General features: G+C 43.3%; 1 protein-coding gene across 1 annotated transcript in view; it reads left to right on the top strand.

Annotated features, from left to right (window-relative positions):
- Positions 1-23,679, top strand: part of LOC126150849 (uncharacterized) — a 57,282-nt gene extending 33,603 nt beyond the window's left edge. The window contains exons 4-5 of the mRNA XM_049915903.1: positions 4,534-4,671; positions 23,662-23,679. Coding sequence (XP_049771860.1) covers positions 4,534-4,671; positions 23,662-23,679 — 156 coding nt within the window. The remainder of the gene's footprint in view (positions 1-4,533; positions 4,672-23,661) is intronic.
- The last annotated feature ends 521 nt before the right edge of the window (positions 23,680-24,200 follow it).

The following is a 24,200-nucleotide window of genomic DNA, read 5'->3' as shown; positions in this document are numbered from 1 at the left end:
GTAATTTATCGCTTTCATATTTTCTGTGCAACTATACAAATTCTGTGGATGTTGTCTGATAACTGTTGTTGACGAATTCCCAAGCACACGCCAATGTTAGTAGTGTTCATCGTTAGATGTCTAAAACTGTGGAACGTCGAGATTGTCAAAACAGCGGGGCGGACGAGGACTGAAACCTGGACCGCTGCCTTCCGCGAGCAGTACTCCATCGATTGAACTATCTATGTCATAACGAACTAATGAGTCACTGAGACACCCTGCACCCCCATTTAAAACCAACTAAGTTAAAATGTCTCCAGAAATTTATTGTTTGTAAATTACTTGATTGTTGGACTCTTTATTTCTGAACTGGCACTGTAAACCAGTTATTTGCTGCCTATATGTCTTATCCACTGATCACACATTTCGTTGTCATAATTTCTTTCACCGTGTGAGATTCTTTTAACTTTGTGTAACATGGGCCTTAGTGCAGCTTGTTTTTGGTTTTGAGGATGATTAGACGTTGAGTGTATTATAGTGAATATGGCTATAGTTTTTTTACGTTATGTTGAAAGAGTTTTAATCATCTTTCTTTGCTAATTAAATGTAATTTTTTCGTTTCCTTTTCTAATTTGAATTTTTAAGATTTTGGCCGTAAACAGTGGTATAGGGACACTCGATGCGGAACGGAGCTTGAATTTAAAACAGGGTAAGTGATGTACATCATTCACATTAGTCGATAGCTCCACGATAAACCAAGAAAAACCAACTCTGCCTCTAATTTCAGATTCTCACTAATGGATTCTTTGTCATTATTTGTGTATGTAAACAGAGATAAGTGCCAAAAACATGGCAGCTACTAGCGGTAATATGTGCCGTGTTCGTGCCAGGAAAATGCTTTCCACGGACAATTTGCAAAAATATGATGATGATGTGGATATTTACATCTCAGACAAAAATCCTGAACATGTTCGTAAACGAATATAAGCTTTGAAGGTTGTTGCCAATCAGGTAAATGTGAATAAGTGTTTAACGAAGTAAACAATATTGAGTTGTATCCTGTCCTTCGTACCACATCCTTCTGCATCTTCTCAGGTTTGATCTCGTTGTACTTCCAACTCTATTGGGCTGAGCATTTTCTCTATGAACCAGAGACACAGTTGGGGAACTCCGTGAAATAGAGACCTAGCAGTAATTTACATGACAGTAAAGCCCATCCATAACATTGTGCTTAATCATAGTTTGATCTCTGTGTTTGTTATACTTCATTATTTCAAAAAGTGTGATGCAAATCTTAGTACAATAAACTGACCGTTTAAATTGGTATTTTTGAGAGATTTCACAGAGACATTTCGTTAGCTTGTCCAGCAAGTAAACACTGATAACCCAGTGGTAATTGATGTTAAGAGTACTCAGTTTGTAAGTATATAATATTACGTAACTATTGACGCATTTTTAAGAACAAAATTTTTTATAGTATGTATGATTTTAAAAATAAGTAGTTACGCTAGAAATATTTGGTTCAAATGATTCAAAATGGTTCTGAGCACTATGCGACTTAACTTCTGAGGTCATCAGTCGCCTAGAACTTAGAACTAATTAAACCTAAGGACATCACACACATCCATGCCCGAGGCAGGATTCGAACCTGCGACCGTAGCGGTCACGCGGTTCCAGACTGAAGCGTCTAAACCACACGGCCACACCGACTGGCTAGAAATATTTGAAAACAATGAATTATGTGAATAAAAAATCACAATGGACGAACTTTAAGTACCATATTTATGAGAATTTATTGAAATTTTGCTGTCCAGTTTCTCAAAACAACCAACTAGTCACTTGCTATTGTTACAGCCGAAGTTTTCTTTAATGTTCGTTTGTGCTTTCTGTATTTCCGAATGAAATTCATCTTTCCTTTGGTTCATCTAGGCATGTTAAATAGAAACACAAAATCATATACTGGCACAGGTATACTGACGGTAAAATCTACAGTAGTGTACATATTAGAACCTGGGGCCTAGCTGATCAGTGCCACACATTATCATGTGTGCAAGGCAGTGTCACCTGGTGAAAAGCCCTGCTTCAAGCAGTACCCGTTAGAAAGTATGTCTCTAACAGACTGAAGTGATAAGCAGGGTAAAAGACGACTTTGTTTGGTAGTACAGGACGATCTAACAAAGATTTTATGAGATCCACAGTGCGTACCTGGCTGGGATGTGTTAGATTTCAGTAGTAGTCATTATTACATCGGGCATACATATGGGAAGAACCTATGGTGCTCTGGAAGTGCAGATATAATTTTGATTCCAGGTATCTAGAGAGCGAGTAGGAGAGAGAGTGTGTAGTTGCTACAGGAAAGTGGTTAAGACGTAACACAAATGGATAGACTAGTTAGTAAGTAGTGTGGTTGTACCTAGAAAGGTAAACTGTATTAAGAGTTGGAAGATGCAGCTCTGAAAGATCGACCGCATACATCATTTTAAAGTACAACCAGTGGCAAGAGTGAGAGTAATAGATGAAACGGTATTTAGAGTGATTCTCATAGACGAACCGTACAAAAGGTCCATTGGGAGTCATTACAATTCTATTCCTGTCCTTCGTACCACATCCTTCTGCATCTTCTCAGGTTTGATCTCATTGCACTTGCAACTCTATTGGATTGAGCATTTTCTCTATGAACTAGAGACGCAGTTGGGGTACTGCGTTAAAATAGAGACGTAGCAGTAATTTCCAACACTGATGAACTACACAGCCCGCATCTCGTGGTCGTGCGGTAGCGTTCTCGCTTCCCACGCCCGGGTTCCCGGGTTCGATTCCCGGCGGGGTCAGGGATTTTCTCTGCCTCGTGATGGCTGGGTGTTGTGTGCTGTCCTTAGGTTAGTTAGGTTTAAGTAGTTCTAAGTTCTAGGGGACTTATGACCACAGCAGTTGAGTCCCATAGTGCTCAGAGCCATTTGAACCATTTGAACTACACTGTTCTTAGACTTTCTGCAGAAGTCGAACAATAGAGTGAAATTCGTTTTTATCCCGCAACGAAAAATATTGTTACCATCACCTACAGAGGAGGCGCTAGGCCAATCGACATTAGATGACGCAGGGTTTGTTAGCATGGATATTGCGATCATTAATGTGGAAAAAACTAAACTCAGTCCGAGCAGGCCTCAGAAGGCCCAACGGTACCGATAGACTGCTGGATCATTTTCAGCCGACTGGCGAAACTGGATGCAGTCTATGGGGCGGCATGTGATCGGCACGCCACTCTCCCATCCGTCGTAGGTTTTCGTGACCAAAATCTGTTCTTCTCAATCAAGTAACTCCTCAATAGGCCTCAAAAGGACTGGGTGCACCCCGCTTGGCAACAGCACTCGGCAGACCCAGTCACCCATCGAAGAGCTTGCCGAGCATTTAACTTCGGTGATGTGACGGGAATCATTTTTGGCACTGCGGCAAGGCCGTTGGCTATGATGAATGTGAAAGTCGTACAATTTTTTGTGTTGGATTTAAGAATTATAGGGAAATTCGGGAAATATTATGGAAACCAAATTGCATATTGGTTTTTATACCTACTACCAATGTCTGTGATTTCGCCTTTTTCTGGCTATATTCATCGTACCAGTTTAGTTTTGGATGTGTACGTCACTCTTTCTTGATACTTAAACATTTAATAAAGATTGTCACGCATCTAAAAGATGTTACCTTTCATTTGTCCCGTGACATAGTTCCCCCATGTTCCCTACTCTACAACCCACTCTCTGCAACATTTTAATATACAGGGTTATTACAAATGATTGAAGCGATTTCACAGCTCTACAATAACTTTATTATTTGAGTTATTTTCGCAATGCTTTGCACACACATACAAAAACTCAAAAAGTTCTTTTAGGCATTCACAAATGTTCGATATGTGCCCCTTTAGTGATTCGGCAGACATCAAGCTGATAATCAAGTTCCTCACACACTCGGCGCAGCATGTCCCCATTAATGAGTTCGAAAGCATTGTTGATACGAGCTCGCAGTTCTGGCACGTTTCTTGGTAGAGGAGGTTTAAACACTGAATCTTTCACATCACTATGCGTGAAACTTGCCCGCACGCGTTCAACCGTTTCTTCGCTCACTGCAGGCCGACCCGTTGATTTCCCCTTACAGAGGCATCCAGAAGCTTTAAACTGCGCATACCATCGCCGAATGGAGTTAGCAGTTGGTGGATCTTTGTTGAACTTCGTCCTGAAGTGTCGTTGCACTGTTATGACTGACTGATGTGAGTGCATTTCAAGGACGACATACGCTTTCTCGGCTCCTGTCGCCATTTTGTGTCACTGCGCTCTCGAGCGCTCTGGCGGCAGAAACCTGAAGTGCGGCTTCAGTCGAACAAAACTTTATGAGTTTTTCTACGTATCTGTAGTGTGTCGTGACCATATGTCAATGAATGGAGCTACAGTGAATTTATGAAATCGCCTCAATCATTTGTAATAGCCCTGTAGTGCCTATCACTCAACCAAAAAGCTCGACGCAGAATGTTCAGCGACCAATAGTCAAAGTTCCCGTTTTTCACAGGGGCAGACACGGCCGTCTCGTGGCGAACGTCCTTCAGCCAGCAGCCGCAAATCAAAAGAGGCCGCTCCACCATCTCCGCCCTCTCCGCTGCAAGCTGAGGCCAGCGACATTCGTCGAGCACGGCTCCCTCCAATCAAGGTATGTGTTCTAGTCTCGAGGTGACTTCATAGTTGCTGGATACGTTCGTACACAAGCCTGTGGCTTGTACTGGTATATGAATGACTGGCTACTGAATCATAGTACCGTGTAAGCTTTTACACGGATCTGTGTTAAAACTACAAAACCTTGAAAGCACGAATAATCCAGACGTGGAAGATCTGCGAAACATCATACTAGTAACAAATGATGAAACTGCTGTAACTTCGATACACTGATGAACCATAATGTCATGTCCGCTGCTCACTCTGACACTCAGTGCTACCGCGTGGCGTTGCGGATACGTGATGTAATAAGGAAACTATAAAATCAGAACGCAGGTGATTCAGAAATCACTGAAGCGACGATATATACTGAAAACGGGAAAATCCAATGACATAAACGACTTTGACAAAGGGTTGATTAGTGTAGCTCAATCCCTGGGAACGAGCATCCCAAAAAAAGCGACGCAAGTCAGCTGCCTGTGTGCTACTGTCGTGAGCGTATATGGAACATGAAACTTCCTGGCAGATTAAAACTGTGTGCCGGACCGAGACTCGAACTCGGGACCTTTGTCTTTCGCGGGCAAGTGATCTACCAACTGAGCTACCCAAGCACGACTCACGCCCCGTCCTCACAGCTTCACTTCTGCCAATACCTCGTCTCCTACCTTCCAAACTTTACAGAAGCTCTCCTGCGAAACCATGCAGAACCAGCACTCCTGAAATAAAGGATATTGCGGAGACATGGCTTAGCCACAGCCTGAGGGAGGTTTCCAGAATGAGATTTTCACTCTGCAGCGGAGTGTGCGCTGATATGAAACTTTCTGGCAGATTAAAACTGTGTGCCCGACCGAGACTCGAATGCGCTAAATGGGGAACCTTATGAACACGTTTTACAGAATTATGTACAGTGTATGGTAGAGGAATAATTCGGAATCGATGACTGTGTCACCATGACAATACATGCTGTCATAAAGCAGCATCTGCGAGGCAATGGCTTGTGGACAATAGCATTCCAGAAATGAGATGGCCTGCCGAGAGTTCCGACCCCAAAGCAATGGAACACCTCTGGGATGAGTTAGAATGGCGACTTCGCTCCAAACCCCAGAGTTCAACATCGCAATGATTCTAGTTTTGACTCTTGACGAAGAATGTGCTGCCATCAAACACCTCATTGAAGATGCGCACAGCACAGCTCAAGTCAACATAAAGGCGACGGGTGGTCACAACCAATATTAATGTCCACTGAATGAAATGTATTTGCAGTTGCGTACACGAACGACCATCAGCTGTATAAGGGAATCACGACTGTGAAAATCTGTGGCAGACTGGGACTCGAACTCCGATTTCCCGCTTTAGTCAGGTGTCGCCTTAACTGCTTTGGTTATCCATGCACGACCCACTGTCAGATCCAAGCTTCCATATGTCATTTACATTTACATTTACATTTATACTCCGCAAGCCACCCAACGGTGTGTGGCGGAGGACGATTTCCTGTTCCAGTCGCGTATGGTTCGCGGGAAGAACGACTGCCGGAAAGCCTCCGTGCGCGCTCTAATCTCTCTAATTTTACATTCGTGATCTCCTCGGGAGGTGAAAGTAGGGAAAGCAATATATTCGATACCTCATCCAGAAACGCACCCTCTCGAAACCTGGACAGCAAGCTACACCGCGATGCGGAGCGCCTCTCTTGCAGAGTCTGCCACTTGAGTTTGCTATACATCTCCGTAACGCTATCACGCTTACCAAATAACCCTGTGACGAAACGCGCCGCTCTGCTTTGGATCTTCTCTATCTCCTCCGTCAACCCGATCTGGTACGGATCCCACACTGATGAGCAATACTCAAGTATAGGTCGAACGAGTGTTTTGTAAGCCACCTCCTTTGTTGATGGACTACATTTTCTAAGGACTCGCCCAATTAATCTCGACGTGGCACCCGCCTTACCAACAATTAATTTTCTGTGATCATTCCACTTCTAATCGTACCGTACGCATACTCCCAGATATTTTACAGAAGTAACTGCTACGAGTGTTTGTTCCGCTATCATACATTCCTGGAAATGGAAAAAAGAACACATAGACACCGGTGTGTCATACCCACCATACTTGCTCCGGACACTGCGAGAGGGCTGTACAAGCAATGATCACACGCACGGCACAGCGGACACACCAGGAACCGCGGTGTTGGCCGTCGAATGGCGCTAGCTGCGCAGCATTTGTGCACCGCCGCCGTCAGTGTCAGCCAGTTTGCCGTGGCATACGGAGCTCCATCGCAGTCTTTAATACTGGTAGCATGCCGCGACAGCGTGGACGTGAACCGTATGTGCAGTTGACGGACTTTGAGCGGGGGCGTATAGTGGGCATGCGGGAGGCCGGGTGGACGTACCGCCGAATTGCTCAACACGTGGGGCGTGAGGTCTCCACAGTACATCGATGTTGTCGCCAGTGGTCGGCGGAAGGTGCACGTGCCCGTCGACCTGGGACCGGACCGCAGCGACGCACGGATGCACGCCAAGACCGTAGGATCCTACGCAGTGCCGTAGGGGACCGCACCGCCACTTCCCAGCAAATTAGGGACACTGTTGCTCCTGGGGTATCGGCGAGGACCATTCGCAACCGTCTCCATGAAGCTGGGCTACGGTCCCGCACACCGTTAGGCCGTCTTCCGCTCACGCCCCAACATCGTGCAGCCCGCCTCCAGTGGTGTCGCGACAGGCGTGAATGGAGGGACGAATGGAGACGTGTCGTCTTCAGCGATGAGAGTCGCTTCTGCCTTGGTGCCAATGATGGTCGTATGCGTGTTTGGCGCCGTGCAGGTGAGCGCCACAATCAGGACTGCATACGACCGAGGCACACAGGGCCAACACCCGGCATCATGGTGTGGGGAGCGATCTCCTACACTGGCCGTACACCACTGGTGATCGTCGAGGGGACACTGAATAGTGCACGGTACATCCAAACCGTCATCGAACCCATCGTTCTACCATTCCTAGACCAGCAAGGGAACTTGCTGTTCCAACAGGATAATGCACGTCCGCATGTATCCCGTGCCACCCAATGTGCTCTAGAAGGTGTAAGTCAACTACTCTGGCCAGCAAGATCTCCGGATCTGTCCCCCATTGAGCATGTTTGGGACTGGATGAAGCGTCGTCTCACGCGGTCTGCACGTCCAGCACGAACGCTGGTCCAACTGAGGCGCCAGGTGGAAATGGCATGGCAAGCCGTTCCACAGGACTACATCCAGCATCTCTACGATCGTCTCCATGGGAGAATAGCAGCCTGCATTGCTGCGAAAGGTGGATATACACTGTACTAGTGCCGACATTGTGCATGCTCTGTTGCCTGTGTCTATGTGCGTGTGGTTCTGTCAGTGTGATCATGTGATGTATCTGACCCCAGGAATGTGTCAATAAAGTTTCCCCTTCCTGGGACAATGAATTCACGGTGTTCTTATTTCAATTTCCAGGAGTGTATAATCATACAATAAACGATCCTTCTTTCTATGTACTCGCAATACATTACATTTGTCTATGTCAAGGGTCAGTTGCCACTCCCTGCACCAAGTGCCTAACCGCTGCAGATTTCGCTGCAATTTTCTAATGCTGCAACTTCTCTGTATACTACACCATCATCCGCGAAAAGCCGCATGGAACTTCCGACACTATCTACTAGGTCATTTATATACAGGGTGTTACAAAAAGGTACAGCCAAACTTTCAGGCGACATTCCTCACACACAAATAAAGAAAAAGATGTTATGTGAACATGTGTCCGGAAACGCTTAATTTCCATGTTAGAGCTCATTTTAGTTTCGTCAGTATGTACTGTACTTCCTCGATTCACCGCCAGTTGGCCCAATTGAAGGAAGGTAATGTTGACTTCGGCGCTTGTGTTGACATGCGACACATTGCTCTACAGTACTAGCATCAAGCACATCAGTACGTAGCATCAACAGGTTAGTGTTCATCACGAACGTAGTTTTGCAGTCAGTGCAATGTTTACAAATGCGGAGTTGGCAGATGCCCATTTGATGTATGGATTAGCACGGGGCAAAAGCTGTGGCGCGGTACGTTTGTATCGAGACAGATTTCCAGAACGAAGGTGTCCCGACAGGAAGACGTTCGAAGCAATTGATCGGCGTCTTAGGGAGCACGAAACATTCCAGCCTATGACTCGCGACTGGGGAAGACCTAGAACGACGAGGACACCTGCAATGGACGAGGCAATTCTTCGTGCAGTTGACGATTACCCTAATGTCAGCTTCAGAGAAGTTGCTGCTGTACATGGTAACCTTGACCATGTCACTGTGTGGAGAGTGCTGCGGGAGAACCAGTTGTTTCCGTACCATGTACAGCGTGTGCAGGCAGTATCAGCAGCTGATTGGCCTCCACGGGTACACTTCTTCGAATGGTTCATCCAACAGTGTACGTTCTGTTGCTGTGTGTTTCCATTCCATGATTAATGTGATTTGAAGAGAAGTAATAAAATGAGTTCTTTTTAACATGGAAAGTAAGCGTTCCCGGACACATGCCCACATAACATCTTTTCTTTATTTGTGTGTGAGGAATGTTTCCCTGTATATTGTGAAAAGCAATGGTCCCATAACATTTCCCTGTGGCACGCCAAAGGTTACTTTAACGTCTGTAGACGTCTCCATTGAGAACAACATGCTGTGTTCTGTTTGCTAAAAACTCTTCAATCTAGCCACACAGCTGGTCTGATATTTCGTAGGCTCTTACTTTTTTTATCAGGCGACAGTGCGGAACTGTATCGAACGCCTTCCGGAAGTCGAGGAAAATGGCATCTACCTGGGAGCCTGTATCTAATATTTTCTGTGTCTCATGAACAAATAAAGCGAGTTGGGTCTCACACGATCACTGTTTCCGGAACCCATGTTGATTCCTGCAGATTAGATTCTGGGTTCCCAGAAATGACATGATACGCGAGCAAAAAACCTATTCTAAAATTCTACAACAGATCGATGTCAGAGATATAGGCCTATAGTTTTGCGCATCTGCTCAACGACCCTTCTTGAAGACTGGAATTACCTGTGCTCTTTTCCAATCATTTGGAACCTTCCGTTCCTCTAGAGACTTGCGGTACACGGCTGTTAGAAGGGGGGCAAGTTCTTTCGCTATTGCTTGATAAACTGTACTCGTACAAACATTATGTAATTCCCGTACCGGGCAGGACATTTTAATTGTGTGGTATCGACGGATAAACGCGATACTGCAGTGTTTGTGTTGTTAAGAGGAAAGATACAATGTTCGTTCGGATACGTATGCATGTCCGAAGGAACACTGCATAATTCTTCTTAACAACACTGGCTCTAAAACATCAGAATGTCCACTAATAGGTGACCAGATGCTTTTCATCAGATAATGTACACCTATTGGGCCTGCTTACAGTAGCCAAGCGCGTATCTAGCTGTAGAGTTTTCATCCCCCTACGCCATTACAAAATCTGATATTTCTTTACGTCTCAGGATGTATATTATCAGTAGATATCTTTCTCTCCAGTTCGTTTCAGCACCTCTTCATCAGTTATCCTTTTTCCTCATCTAATCGTCAGCTTTCGTCTGTAACTCCACACTTCACAAAATTCTAACATCATCTCTAAACTGTTTATCGTCCACTTTTCACTTACTTAAGGCTACACTTCAGACAAATACCTTCAGAAAATATTTCCTAGCACTTAAATATAAGAGTATATTCTATAACACATTTCTCTGTTTTAGAAAAGCTTTTATAGCTGTTGTCACTACTTCAGCCAATGTTATTATTTTGCTGTCGTACACTGTCCGGCAAAAAAAGTGAAGCACCTAGAAGACATGGTCGGATGTAAGTTCCTACTCATAAACCCCATCGGCGGTTATGTAAAGGAGAGCTGGAATTCTCTGTGGCAGGTAGAACGACCACCAGAGTGCACGAGTGTTGTATAAGTTTATTGTTGTTCAAGTTTAGTGTTGTTACCAGCTCTGGAACAATATACAGGGTGTTTCCGAAAGAGCGTACAAAAATGCTCCACTGCACTGTTTGAGATAAGGGAACCTGGGGTCGGAGAAGCAGCTTAAGGAGATATGGAAGTAAACTTGTCTACCGCTTTATCTAGCATTACTGTTTTCCAGCTTATTTACAACTAAAATGCGTACAAGTTTACGCGTACTGTACTGTTTATTTACATGAACATTGTTTATTTCCTGCAAGGAAACGAGGAGGACGAGCCTGATTACTAGGAAGTCACGATGGAGGTAATGTTTACTTTACTAGTCCATAGGGTGGCTCAGTTGTATCGTGTTTACATTGTCTTACGACAGAACGCGCTATGTATCAACGACAGACCCATTCATTGCTCAGTGCCGCTCAGAGAAGTACAGTACAATAAGATGGAGCAGTACCGGTACAGTTTCGCAGAACTCACTGACATGCCGCCTTATGTATGGGGAACTACGTTGGAATGATCTTGCTGCTGAAAGGCTGTACAGGGAATGATTTCCTAACAGGCTTCATCTATCACGAGTGTTTATTTCTCTCGATCGACTAATCGCGGACTGAAGTTCATTGGGAAGAAAACACGAGGGACCTGGCAACATGAGAACCACTCGCAACAAGATTTTGAAGAGGAGGTGCTAGAACGTGTTGCAGCGAACCCCACTACACGTACTCGTCGTATTGCACGTGAAATGAGCACTGCACATACTAGCATGTGCCGACTACTCCACGAACAACAATTACACCCATATCACCCACAACGAGTCCATGCAGTGCTTGTTACTGAGTTTGCACCAATGGTCGCATTGCGTCAGTGGTTGTTCCAACATTGGATTGGTCGACCACATTTCCTTCAGATCGCGCGGTTTACTGACGAGGCCTCATTTGATTGTGATGGTATTTCGAACAACAGAAACAGCCATGTGTGGGATGAGGAAATCCTTCACGCTGTAGTAGAGTCACACCATCAAGTGTGCTGTGAATATCTAGGCCAGCGTTATAGGCGATAATCTTATTGGGCCATATCTTCTACATGACCGTCTGAATGGCCACCTGTACTTCGGGTTAGCGCAAAGGGTTCTACGTGAGTTGTTGGAGAACATAGGCTTGGCTGTTCGTGAGAGTATGTGGATACAACGTGACTGTGCACCGCCTTACTTCAGTGTGGATGCCCCACACCATCTCAGTACTGTATTTCCTGGTCGCTGGATTGGAAGGCGAGGTCCTATTCCATGGCCTGTGTTGTCACCTGACCTGAGGGGGTGTATAAATTCACTTGTGTATGAGATCCCAGTGGATACAGAGATGGAATTATTTGCTAGAATTGTAGCTGCTTGTGCTATAATTCTAAACACCCCAGGGATATCTGTCAGAGTGCGTCAGAATCTTGTTCACTGATGTCATGCATGTATTGAGGGTGATGGCCGTCAGATTCAGCACATTTTGTAAGATACACTAGAAACGGTATGTTCACTGTGTAAGTGGTGGTATTTGTAGTTAACTGTAACTAACGTAAATAAAAAGTACAGAGTAATGTGACTTTATTCCTATTATCTCCTTAAGCTGGCTTTTCCGACCCTAGGTACCCTATCTCAAATTGTTCAGTGGAGCATCCTTTATGTCGTATTAAATTTTTGCACGCTCTTATTGAAACACTCTGTATAGGGGACATGTACAGTTCCGATGCTAAGTGATCTGTGTCAAGGGCACGGAAATACCACGTTTTCATGTGAGACAGCATTACCAACATCTCACAAAATTTCAAGGAGGTCTCACTGAAGGTCTACATTCGGCTGGCTGGTCGAATTTTGCAGTACACAGATTTGTGGGGCATTCGCTTGTGGCGGTACTGGTCAAGGATCCGACTGATCACGTCTGATCACTGAAAGGAAAGATCTCCACATTGGGCATTGTAACTCAGTCACATCTGCGCCTGCCATCCGAGAAAAAGTAATAGGCTCCCTGTAACAATCTGTGTAATCTAACCCATTAGTCAGAGACTAGCAGGAGCTGGGCTAGGGAATTAACGTCCCTTGCGCCGACTGCCGTTAACATCACAACGGAAATGGTTGCGTTTTTAGTGGTGCCATGACCGGGAAGGGAAGCGTGCGCTGCTCATGAATGTCGTCGCACTGTGTTCAGTAAGGAATCACGATTCTTCACTACCTTAGACAACCATGGGGCAACGGCTTTACCGCAGTGGATACACCAGTTCCCGTCAGATCACCGAAGTTAAGCGCTGTCAGGCGTGGCCGGCACTCGGATGGGTGACCATACTGGTCGCCATGCTCTGTTGCCATTTTTCAGGGTGCACTCAGCCTCATGATGCCACTTGAGGAGCTACTCGACCGAATAGTAGCGGCTCCATCAAAACGACCAGGAGACTAGTGTGCTGACCACACGCCCCTCCTATTCGCATCCCCAGCTGAGGATGACACGGCGGCCGGATGGTCCCGATGGGCCACTTGTGGCCTGACGATGGAGTGCTTTAGACAACCATCGTCGGCGAGTACGACGGCGATCCGTGGAGAGGTCACATTCTTCCAATGTTTTGGAGAGGCACAGCAGTGTTATAGCTGGGGTCATGGTGTGGGAAGCCATCGGGTGTGACTTCAGACCATGACAGCTGGTACTGATTAACAGGTCTCTGGTGGCACGATGGTACATGACAGACATTCTCCGTCTTCATGCGTTTTCTCTCAGGTGATAGCATCCTGTTGCTATTTTTCAACAGGAAAATTCTCAACCACTCATCTCGACTAATTGTCTGCGTGATGTTGAGGATCCCATGGTCAGCTAGATCTCCATATCTATCCCAAATAGAACATGTGTGGGACCAGCTTGGGCTTCAACTTCGTCCGAGTGCCTGTACCCAGGATATCAACGACCAGTTGCAAGAGTATTTGGCCCATTTCTCTCAGGAGAGGATACAAGGGCTTTAAGACACCCTTCCCAACCAAATCATTGTATGCAACGAAGCGAGAGGGGCGCAACATCACACTCGTGGCCTCATACTGCCAAGTTTTTAGTAATATTGGACTCGAGTTTGTAATCACTGAAATAATATCACATGCCCTCTCACCCCCTGAAATTTATTTTCGTTCCCCGCTTACCTTGTGGGTGCTTCAATGTTGGTTTATTTTATTTTATTTTTTTTTGTGAGGCACTGAATAAAACTCGCCGGTCACTGTGGCCTAGCGGTTCTAGGCGCTTCAGTCCGGAACCGCGCTGCTGCTACGGTCGCAGGTTCGAATCCTGCCTCGGGCATGGATGTGTGTGATGTCCTTAGGTTGGTTAGGTTTAAGTACTTCTAAGTCTACGGGACTGATGACCTCAGATTTTAAGTCCCATAGCGCTTAGAGCCATTTTAACCATTTTGATTTTGAATAAAACTCATTTGCTACTTCTTGTGCCACATTTCCTTATCTAATTAGCTCAACGTTGTCAGATTTAATTCGACTATATTCTATTTCCATGGTCATACTTTTGTTGATATTCAGTTTATAAACTCTTTTGAATGACACTTTCCATTCCGTTCAACTGATCCTCGCCGTTTCTGATAGAACCACAATGCCACTGGCAAACTTCAGAGTTTTTATTTCTTCTGCCTGAATTATAACTCCCTTTCCAATTTTCTTCTTGGTTCCCATTGCTGCTTGTTGCATGTATTGAGCGAATGATAAAGGGGATAGCTCGCAACCGTGTCTCACTGTTTTCTCAAGTAATGCTTCCGTTTCATGTTCCTCGACTCTTATAACAGCAGTCTGGTTTCGGTGCAAGTCGTATGTAACCTTACACTCACAGTATTTTATCTCCATTACCTTTCAAAGAGTGTATTCCACTACATTCAGTAAAACTCGTGCAGTATTTTGTTGGAGACACACGGGAATTATAGATATTACCTACCAGTGGGCACTGATTTATATCAATGGAGATAGTTGAAAATGTGTGCCAGACTGGGATTTGAACTTGCGTCTTCTGCTTACTTGGCAGATGCACGGACCACTATGCCATGCGGGCACAGTGGTCATCACAGCTGCATGGATTACCCTAGCATGCCTCCCGTCAGACCCAGATTCTCAACTTATCTACCCACAAAACTGATGTAGTGTCACTTGCCCATTATCCTCACTGCTCACGGCATTTCGCTGATTCCCGAAAGAACTGGCACCATGCATACGGTATGTTATTGTTTGTGCTGTTATAACTGAGTATAGAATGAAAGGAAGAAGAGTGAAACTCATTGTCGATTACCTTCTAACATCCTCCTATAACAACGTAGAAATCACGAAGGGAAACGACCCCATCCGACAGACGATCACCACGAACAACATAACAAGCCCTCACTCTATGAATACAGTAGATAGATTTGAAACGTTTCTAAGACGTTAACTCATAAACTGGTAAAAAAGAATGTCTGCGAACATGTGTGGACTTAGTTTCAGATAAAGTGGGGAATGACAGAATAAGTCATATCAAACTAATAAAATAATTTTGCTGTGAAATAAAACCAAAACAATAATCGAAATAACAGCATTTCATATGAAAGCGATCATCAGTATATACCAAAATCTGCTGCTGGGTAATATCGCTAGCCAAACCATTTTACCCCACTCAGTGCGTTGTAACATTCTTGGATCCTGAAATTTCCTGGCAGATGAAAACAAAATCTGCTGCTGGGTAATATCGCTAGCCAAACCATTTTACCCCACTCAGTGCATTGTAATGATGATAAAATGATGATGAGGACAACACAACAACCAGTTCCCGAATGAGAAAATCTCCGTCCTAGCCAAGATTCGAACCTGGGCGCCTGGCATGACATTCATCTACGCTGGCCACTGTGCTATGGAGGCGGACTCAAGCAGTTTTAATCTACCAGAATGTTTCAGATCCGCACAAACTCCACTGCAGGGTGAAAACTCCTACCGGATAGTCGGATCCTCGAAGGCATGCTGTCCACAAGCTTTATAGAGATGTAGCTGCTCAAGCTAGCCCCACTCTTGACACTGTCCCTTCTGCAGTCACCGAGTGCGTGAGGACGGAGCGTGCGACGATTTTCTGGAAGCGTGCTAGGCTAGCTTCATGTCGGCAGGTAGTGCATTGCACCTCATTTTGTTTATTGCTGCCTTCTGGATGAAGATGTTCAAGAGATAGGCTCAATGTGCTCGTGCATTATCGTCTTGAGGGACGAACCCATTGCCATGTTGACTGTAGGACTGGACAGTTGGTTGGAGGATCCTGTTCCGATATTACTCCAGTCCTCAAATTACTCTGAACAGCGATAGGAGACGTACATGGTACTGGCCCGAAACATGACTGACTGGCCTTCCAGCTTCACTCGATCAAAAATCACGAACTACACAAGTCGTGAGCCTGGGCGAATCTATTTTGAGCAATTACGTTTGGCTATCAGCAACTTCCCACCACCATCTCCCGCCACATTCTATGGCTAAAAGCAGCTGGTGAGTCTTTTTTTTTCACCAGTGTTTTAACTAGCTACCCAAAGGTTTGAGCACCACAGCAGTTGCATACGTTAGCGATCTTGACTACAAAAGCGGATACAGCTATCAAAAAGGAGATACATTACATGTCATTCACGTTTTAAGGAAGTAAAAACTGAAGAGTGCACTGCTAATTTAAACAAAAAACAACTTTTTATAGCAAGCATTATTCTGCAGCAATAAAGTCATAATTGTTTTAACTTCTACTTTCCACGTCATCGTTATATCCAAACCCCAAATCGTTGGAGATGACAACTACGTTATGTTTCGCTTACTAGGATTTTGTTTACATGTTGTCTTCTTTTTCTATACAGTTAATTGCAATTGCAAGCTGGTTTTGCATTTCCAAATGTAGAGAAACGATCAGTTTGGTGGAGTCTGAGATCGCGTTATTCTTTTACTCACCCTACGTTTTACCTACTGTTTCATTTTTCTTAAAAAAAACATAAAGAAAATTTTGGAATTCATGTTCCTGTATAGTCTGTTGACCACTGTACAGCAGAGTGGGGAATGACAAGTATAACCTAAAGTCAGTGTGCACTTAGAATTCTTTCGTTAAAGAGGGATTCTTGAGCTGAATTTCAAACTATTTTTCTTGAATCTGTAACGCCTACTGACCTGTTTCGATTTTCTGGACACGTTCTCAAGAAGCAAAAGCATATGTTAATCGGAACACACGCTACTTACAACACATTCATTTATTGCAGTCCAAATCGGAAATGAAGAAGGCCAAGTCTCGAGCAGGATCTCCGGCATCGATGGAAATCCCTCGCCCACCTGTGTTGCCGCTCTCAGCTCTGCCACCGTCAAGGTATTTGCTTAATAATGTGATAAATTTGTTACGTCTCACTTTTTACTTTTAAGTAGAATTTTGACCAGCTCTGTTTATATCAAGATTTCTAGATCAACTCAACAATTTGAACCCCATCAACTCCATAGGTAGCTCCTAAAGAGTAGGATACCTGAATTTCAAAATCCGTAAACTTTATAATTACTTCACCATTAAGAGACAATAATATTTAATAAAATATTTCTCGCACTGATCTGCGAAAATTAGAACTGAGACAGTTACCTTGCTACTACCGTGTATTGTGATGGTCGCAAACGACAAATACTTAATGTTGTTGATGCTTAAATAGGCATGAAAGGGAGGAAGAAAGAGATGGGAAATAATTACTCATGACGAATTTCGAGGAGGCTAAAAGCACTGGTGAATTTGCCAGTTCCTGCAAAGCAATCGTCGTAATACTTAGTAATCCCAACAGTTCGTATCCAGGACAAGCGATAGATCTATGGTAGAAACTCCGTTCCAAACCTTCTCACATTGTAAATTTCAGATGTGATTATCAAGAACTGAACTCAAGATTCCCGTATTAGTTCCCATTTGCATAGTGGTTAGCACCTCTGGTACTTATGCAGGCCTGCTTTTCTTGTACATCATATGGATGGTTTATATTAGAACATGCACAGAAAAAGCCAAGCTTCCTTTTTCCGATCTCCATCTTTTCTGCTATTTAGACAACTTAGTTACCGCAGCTCTGTCCGAATGACCTACAGATTATATTTTCTATGTTTTTTGCCTGCAGATATTGTGGAGGGGGAGGGGGGAATACATTAGTACAAAGACGACACGAGACTTTCGAACTACATGCATTCTGCTCCAACATGCGTTATCGCTCATGTTATGGCTTCGACGTATTTTTCCAATAGATGCATACACAGTTGCAGTCAGGTCAAATCACGGGAAAGCTGTCGTAACACTGCCACGCTTCCGCGACATGACAGATTGCCCGATTGTCAATACAGCACGCATGACCAAATTGAGAAGCCGTCTGTATTAGTTTCATATTTTGTATGATTGAAAAATAACTGCAGCAAACCGAGACTGATGTGCCACAAATGATATTCTATAAATTCTGTATTAACTTCACGTCCTACCAGACCATGCTGTGAGCCCAACTATAACGCACTACAAAAGAGTGCTGCAGTCTCACTTCATACGTAAGAATTTCTCGAAAAAAGAAATTAATTTGTTAAGAAATTTAATCAGATATTTATTTTTACAGTACCGTGTCCTCTATACAGTACCTGGAGATTCTCATCCGTCGTCTTGGCTACATTATTTTACGTGGCCTTTTCTATTTCGATCTATAGAAACGATTCGTCAATGTCAGTCTGACAGGTTTTTATCTCTGTCATCTCTTAGCTCCAGTGATCAAGCAACTAGCATGATTTCTGATGTGATCCATCCTCCTTCTGACATGCCATCATCTCGCTAATCTCTTATCGTTAGGAATTCAGCGAAGAATTTCCTTAGTTCAAGTATCATTATTTCGCCTCGTTGCAGGTTCCAACAGCCTCCACCTAAAAAAAAAAAGTACTATCGTAGTTACGCCTTCCTGTCACTCCAAGTAACTACCACCATGGAGCTTTCCATTGCTGTTGAGCAATCCATGGAGTGTCGGAGTTTTCGCAATAAATTGAGTCTCTCATTACCTTAATTCTCAAAGCTAGTAATGTGACATTAGATATATGCTGAGAGAGCTTGGGGAGCATGCCTGAATGCGCCAGCCAATCAGGCAGCCGGTGACAGATGAGAGCTGTCAGAGAAGATTGCCAGGTGAGGGGCGTGAGCACCTGCCTCTTGCAGCTATAAGAGAATTGGTTGCCGATTGGCTAACGTTCATGACATCGTACACGGCACGGAAAGTCTGTAACAGACCTGCCTAGTAACTTGTCCTGGAAGGAGCTTTATCGACATTTGAACTGTCCTCTTAGATTCCTGCCTAACCACACCCTTGGGAATCGCGACATATTCGGTAAAAGCGCCGAAATTGTCGTGACAAACCAGAATACAAATGCCACTGCTCCTCGATTTACTCGTAGCAATTTCGTTTTTTAATCAGAATGGAGACACAAAATCGAAGAAACTCATTCATGAAGGAATGCTCTCTTATATGTAAATAACATCGAATGTTGCAGAACATACTTATACATACTTATATTACATTAATAAGAAAAAATGGCTCTGAGCACTATGGGACTCAACATCTTAGGTCATACATCCCCCAGAACTTAGAACTACTTAAACCTAACTAACGTAAGGACATCACACACACCCATGCCCGAGGCAGGATTCGAACCTGCGACCGTAGCAATCCCGCGGTTCCGGACTGGAGCGCCAGAACCGCACGGCCACCGCCATTAATAAGAATGTCACAGAACTTTTTACAAATGTGAAGATGGGAAAAAAATATTAGAGTACTACGTAACATAAACCTACAACGATTTACTTCATAACCCCATACACCTGTCCATTACACAATGGTGAACACACGAAAATTCAGACATTATCCATCATGTAACGATGTCATGAAAGCTTTTACCACCGATATGTCATTAAGTGACAATTGATTATAACAAATCGTACCATGAGTGACGTGTTTGTGATAAATCTTCAGTGTGCCATTGGCTTGAAGCGCCATACTATCATAACATACATTTTATAACAGGAATACAATTATAAACGACGAACCCTAGGGCATCCAACTTTTATTGAGTTTCGAGGTCGCTTCGAGTTGCGCTACGACATCATGAACGTTAGCCAGTCAGCAAACCCAATTTCATGACATCCACGAGATGCAGTAGCTTGTGGCAGGAGGTCACAGGAACTCCCGCCTAATTGCCATAGAGCGCGTCCATTATGGCCGACTCAGTTGAGTTGCCAAAGATGTGAAACCATCACCATGTACGGGGGGCGGTCGAAAAGTGCCCAGCCTGAGATAGTCTCGCACAAGCAACAGCATCGTCTTTTATGATGGCCCTTTGCGGGTACACAAGTCAAATTTCGCGGCTCCAGCTTCGTTAGTTTTGCCGGTAGAATGCGTTGTTTACCGAATTGTAAGCAAAATAACGAATATCGAGATAATCAAGAATCCTACTGTGATTAAATATCTTCATTTGAAGGAAATAACGCCCAAGAAAATTTCAGAGGACATGCGGAATACACTCAATGACAGTACTTATCTCACGCAGCAGTGAAAAACTGGGTGTCTGACTTCCAACGTGGAAGAAAGAGTGTGGAAGATGCGCCAAGGAGCGGAAAGCCTTTCACCGTTGCCACTGGAGAAACAGTGAGTGCAGGATCGTCGAACATCGTTGCAGCACATGGAAACCACATTTCGAATCTCCCACGGGCGTCCTGGGGCATTGTTGTGGATATTTTGGGATGCCGGAAGTTTCATCTCGGTGGGTCCCGAAGAACTTAAATGCAGATCAGAGACGGGAGCGAGTGCAGTGTTGTGAAGAAGTCGTCCGCCAATTTGAAGCCGATAACGACGGCTTTCTTGTGAGGTGTGTGACAGTGGATGAAACGTGGGTTCACCACTTTGATCCTGAGACAAAACAACAGTCTCAACAATGGAAAAGCCAAAATAATTCCGGGTGCAAAAATCATCCGGTAAGGTGACGGATGGCATCGGTCTTCTGGGATGCAGAAGAGTAATTATGGTGGAATACTTACAAAAGGACGTAACTGTCAAAGCATCACAATATTGCACCCTCCTGCGCCGTTTGAGAGAAGCGATAAAGAAAAAAATTGCGCAGAAAATTGGCGCGCGAAGTTCTTTTGTGTCAGGACCACGCACCTGCGCACAAAGCCTTCGCAACACTAGAAACTCTGAGTGACTGCCCGTTTGAATTGTTACGTCATCCGCCATATTCTCCAGATTTGGCTCCATCAGACTTTTTTCTTTTCCCAAATCTAGAAACAGACCTCAAAGGACGACGATTTGACAATGATGATGCAGTGATTGATGCTGTGAACGCTTGGTTGGACTCGAAATCGAAGACCTTTTATTTGAATGGTTTGCAGAAGTTATTTGAACGTGCCCGCAAGTCTATTAGTGTACACGGGTGTTAAGTTGAAAAATAAATCGGTATTATGAAATTTCTGTCATTCTTTGTTATGCTAGAAACTTTGCGACCCTCCTTCGTATAAGTATTCACATACCTTTCAACTGAGTGCTTTACACTGAAATCAGATGTAGTAAGACCTATACTGTTTGTGTAACGCTTCAGAAGTATATACGCATCGTTTATATCATTAGGTGGCAGAATATATCATGATCGATAATCACTTAATTAATCCGAGAAAACTGTCAAATATACAGACACAACTGATAATAAACTCCGGTGTAAGGCTGCATAATTGAATATTAGGTTGAAATATAAACATTACGTTAGATAAAATTAGGTTAAGTAAACTATTTATATTAGGAATGCAATATAAATAATAGGAACATACTGTACAGAGCAGCATCATTTTCAACACAAAAGCAGCTAGAGCAGGAATAAACCTGTAAGAAACGTATTACACATGCCCAATGATCACCAGAATATTCATTGCTTGATTTTCAAGGTTAGGCAGCATATGTTTTTGCAGACTAAATTATGAGAATTCAGATGTGCGAATTATGCAAACAACTGTTGTTTATAAATGCTCAATTATGTTTCAGCACTTCTGTGCCATCATCACTGGGTACTTTTATTCAGTTCTGTAATATGCAAACATATTTGAAGTACTAATTATTCTAATGAAATTAGGCTTAAAACAGTTTATGCCTCTTTTGGTTTTTACCCTATTTTCTACATTGTTGAGTAGCATAAGACCCTCTTTACATTATTGTATACCCAGTGCCGGTTTAAAGCTCAAGTGGCACAAGCAGCCAAGAGCAAAATTTTGTATACAAGCTGCATCACAGTTAGTGGTGAAAAATGACACGGGTGATAGTATACGAGGGAGTGGGGGAGCGTCAAATGATACGTTGATTATGTGAAAAAATGTTCTCGAACAGGCTACGCCATTTAATTACAGATGACAAAACTACCAGTACACAGTATTGTAAAGAGGACCATACAAAACCCAACAATACATCTGTATATAAAAGGAGAAGTTTTGACTATATGACTCATCATCGCCCACCCTAAATCGCTAAGAAGAGTCACTTGAAATTTGGAGAAAGTGTTGACTGTATACTGTACGCATCGTTTAAATAGGGATTTTTCGAAATTCCGCCCTAAGTGGATGAAATAGAGGGTGAAAAGTTTTTGAAAATATGTCGTTTTTAAGTCAATTTTGAAGATAGAACTACGAAAATTGGTATTTGGTTTCTCAGCCAGAAATTAAAAAATACATGTTTCAGCATTTTTGAAACTTTGACCACAAAGGGAGGAAAATAGTGGGTGAAAGCTTTTTGAAATCATATTGTTATTGACGAACCGCTACAGCATTTTTAAAGCTACATTTATGAAAACTAAATTTTGACTTCCTGATCAGGAATTTAAAAAAATTATGTATGAGTGTTTTAGGAAATTCAACCCCTAAGGAGGTCATGCAGGGGATGAAAATGTTTATGAAAATATTTAGTTATATTAAAACATTTTTAAAGCTAAATCTATGAAAACTGGTATTTGACTTCTCGGTTACAAATAAGGAAATATATTTATTTTCTATTTTAATAACGTGAAACTGAAGTTTTACTCATTTGTCAAACATGCAAATAATACATCAGAACGCTAGAAATCTAGCTAATAAAGTGTGCTTTCTCGTAACCTCATTGAATATCAAGAATAACATAGGTAAAATTATTCAGATCAAAACACATCAGAGTTATAGCTGTTTCATCTGTCCAACATAATTTAAAAGAACACATCTGATAATACGTAAACTAGTGGAGCAGGGCTGGTTCAAGCCAAGATAACGATCATATCTCAAGGTCATGCCCATGCTCTCGAGAAATCCCCCCACCCCTCTCTGTCCATGCATCTAGGGTAATTGCGTGAGTTACTTTCAAGATCAGGACGTAACCTGATATCCATCACATGTCAAGGTAAGTTCCCACCAAGGTAACCCACGTATCATGGGAAATTGCATGAGATAAAAATTAAGGCTCCCCATTCACTGCGGCAGTTTATAGCCCATGTAACGATCTAAGACGTGGTCAGCCTTCCCACCACTAACCCAGACGAACAGGATGGCTTAAAAGAGATGGAAAACCCCTCTCCTCTCCCCATACTCTTTAATCAAGCTCTTCCCACCCCCTCATCTTTGTCTCTTTAGAGCAATTGCATATGCCTTGTCTTTTAAGTTCTTTTCACTATACTGAAACGATCAGGTTTGTCTGGGGTCAGGGTGTGGGTAGTTGTTGTCAATAATTACAGGTATATAGCAAACTAATTTCTAGTTTATTAACAAGATCTTTCCAAAGTTTTTTACAATAAGCTTTTATTATCTTTTTTTATTAACGACAAATTTTGAAAGTTATTCTACAACACATTATTTGTTGTACCTTAACAGACAAACACTTACAGACATACATATATTTTTAATAAACCAACACTAACAGGTACAGAGATATTTGTTAGTAAAGAAAGACTGTACATACTACATTTCCTATGGCAAAAAAATTTAATCATTCTTTTCTGTTTTGTTTTAGGTAATTTTATTCATGTAATTCAATTTCCTTTTTACAACAATAATTTCTTTGTACAGTTGTTATTATTTTATATATGAGGTTCATTCAAAAGAAACCTGGTCAGTGCGTCTACCCTAGCCTTACACGTAATGTGGCACCACGTAACTGCGGGTATGGTGCACCATCTATTGGTAGAGAGACTGGCGCGTGCGCACCGTTTGATGTTGCATAGCGCCAGTGTGGTTTCACTCCGAAGAGAAGTGTGTCACACAAGTTATCGCCCACTACCGAACATGCAGGCGAGTAAGCAGGAACAACGAGGAGTGATTCGATTTTTGGCGGTGGAGGGTTTTGGAGGCTGTGAAATGTATCGACTGATTAAGGCTGTACTCCGTGCGTACAATTTGAGTCATTCAAGTGTTGTGGAATGACGCAAACGATTCCTTCAGGGGTGCGAGTCACTGGAAGAGGATGTTCATCCTGGACAGGCTTATCGTGTCATCAGACCGGAAATGGTTGCGGAAGTGAATGCTTTATTCTTGGACGACCGCAGAATCACC

Source organism: Schistocerca cancellata, chromosome 2 (assembly GCF_023864275.1).
Source record: "Schistocerca cancellata isolate TAMUIC-IGC-003103 chromosome 2, iqSchCanc2.1, whole genome shotgun sequence".
NCBI lineage: Eukaryota > Metazoa > Arthropoda > Insecta > Orthoptera > Acrididae > Schistocerca > Schistocerca cancellata.
The sequence above is the reverse complement of the archived record's forward strand: the minus strand, read 5'-3'. Positions and strand labels throughout refer to the sequence as shown.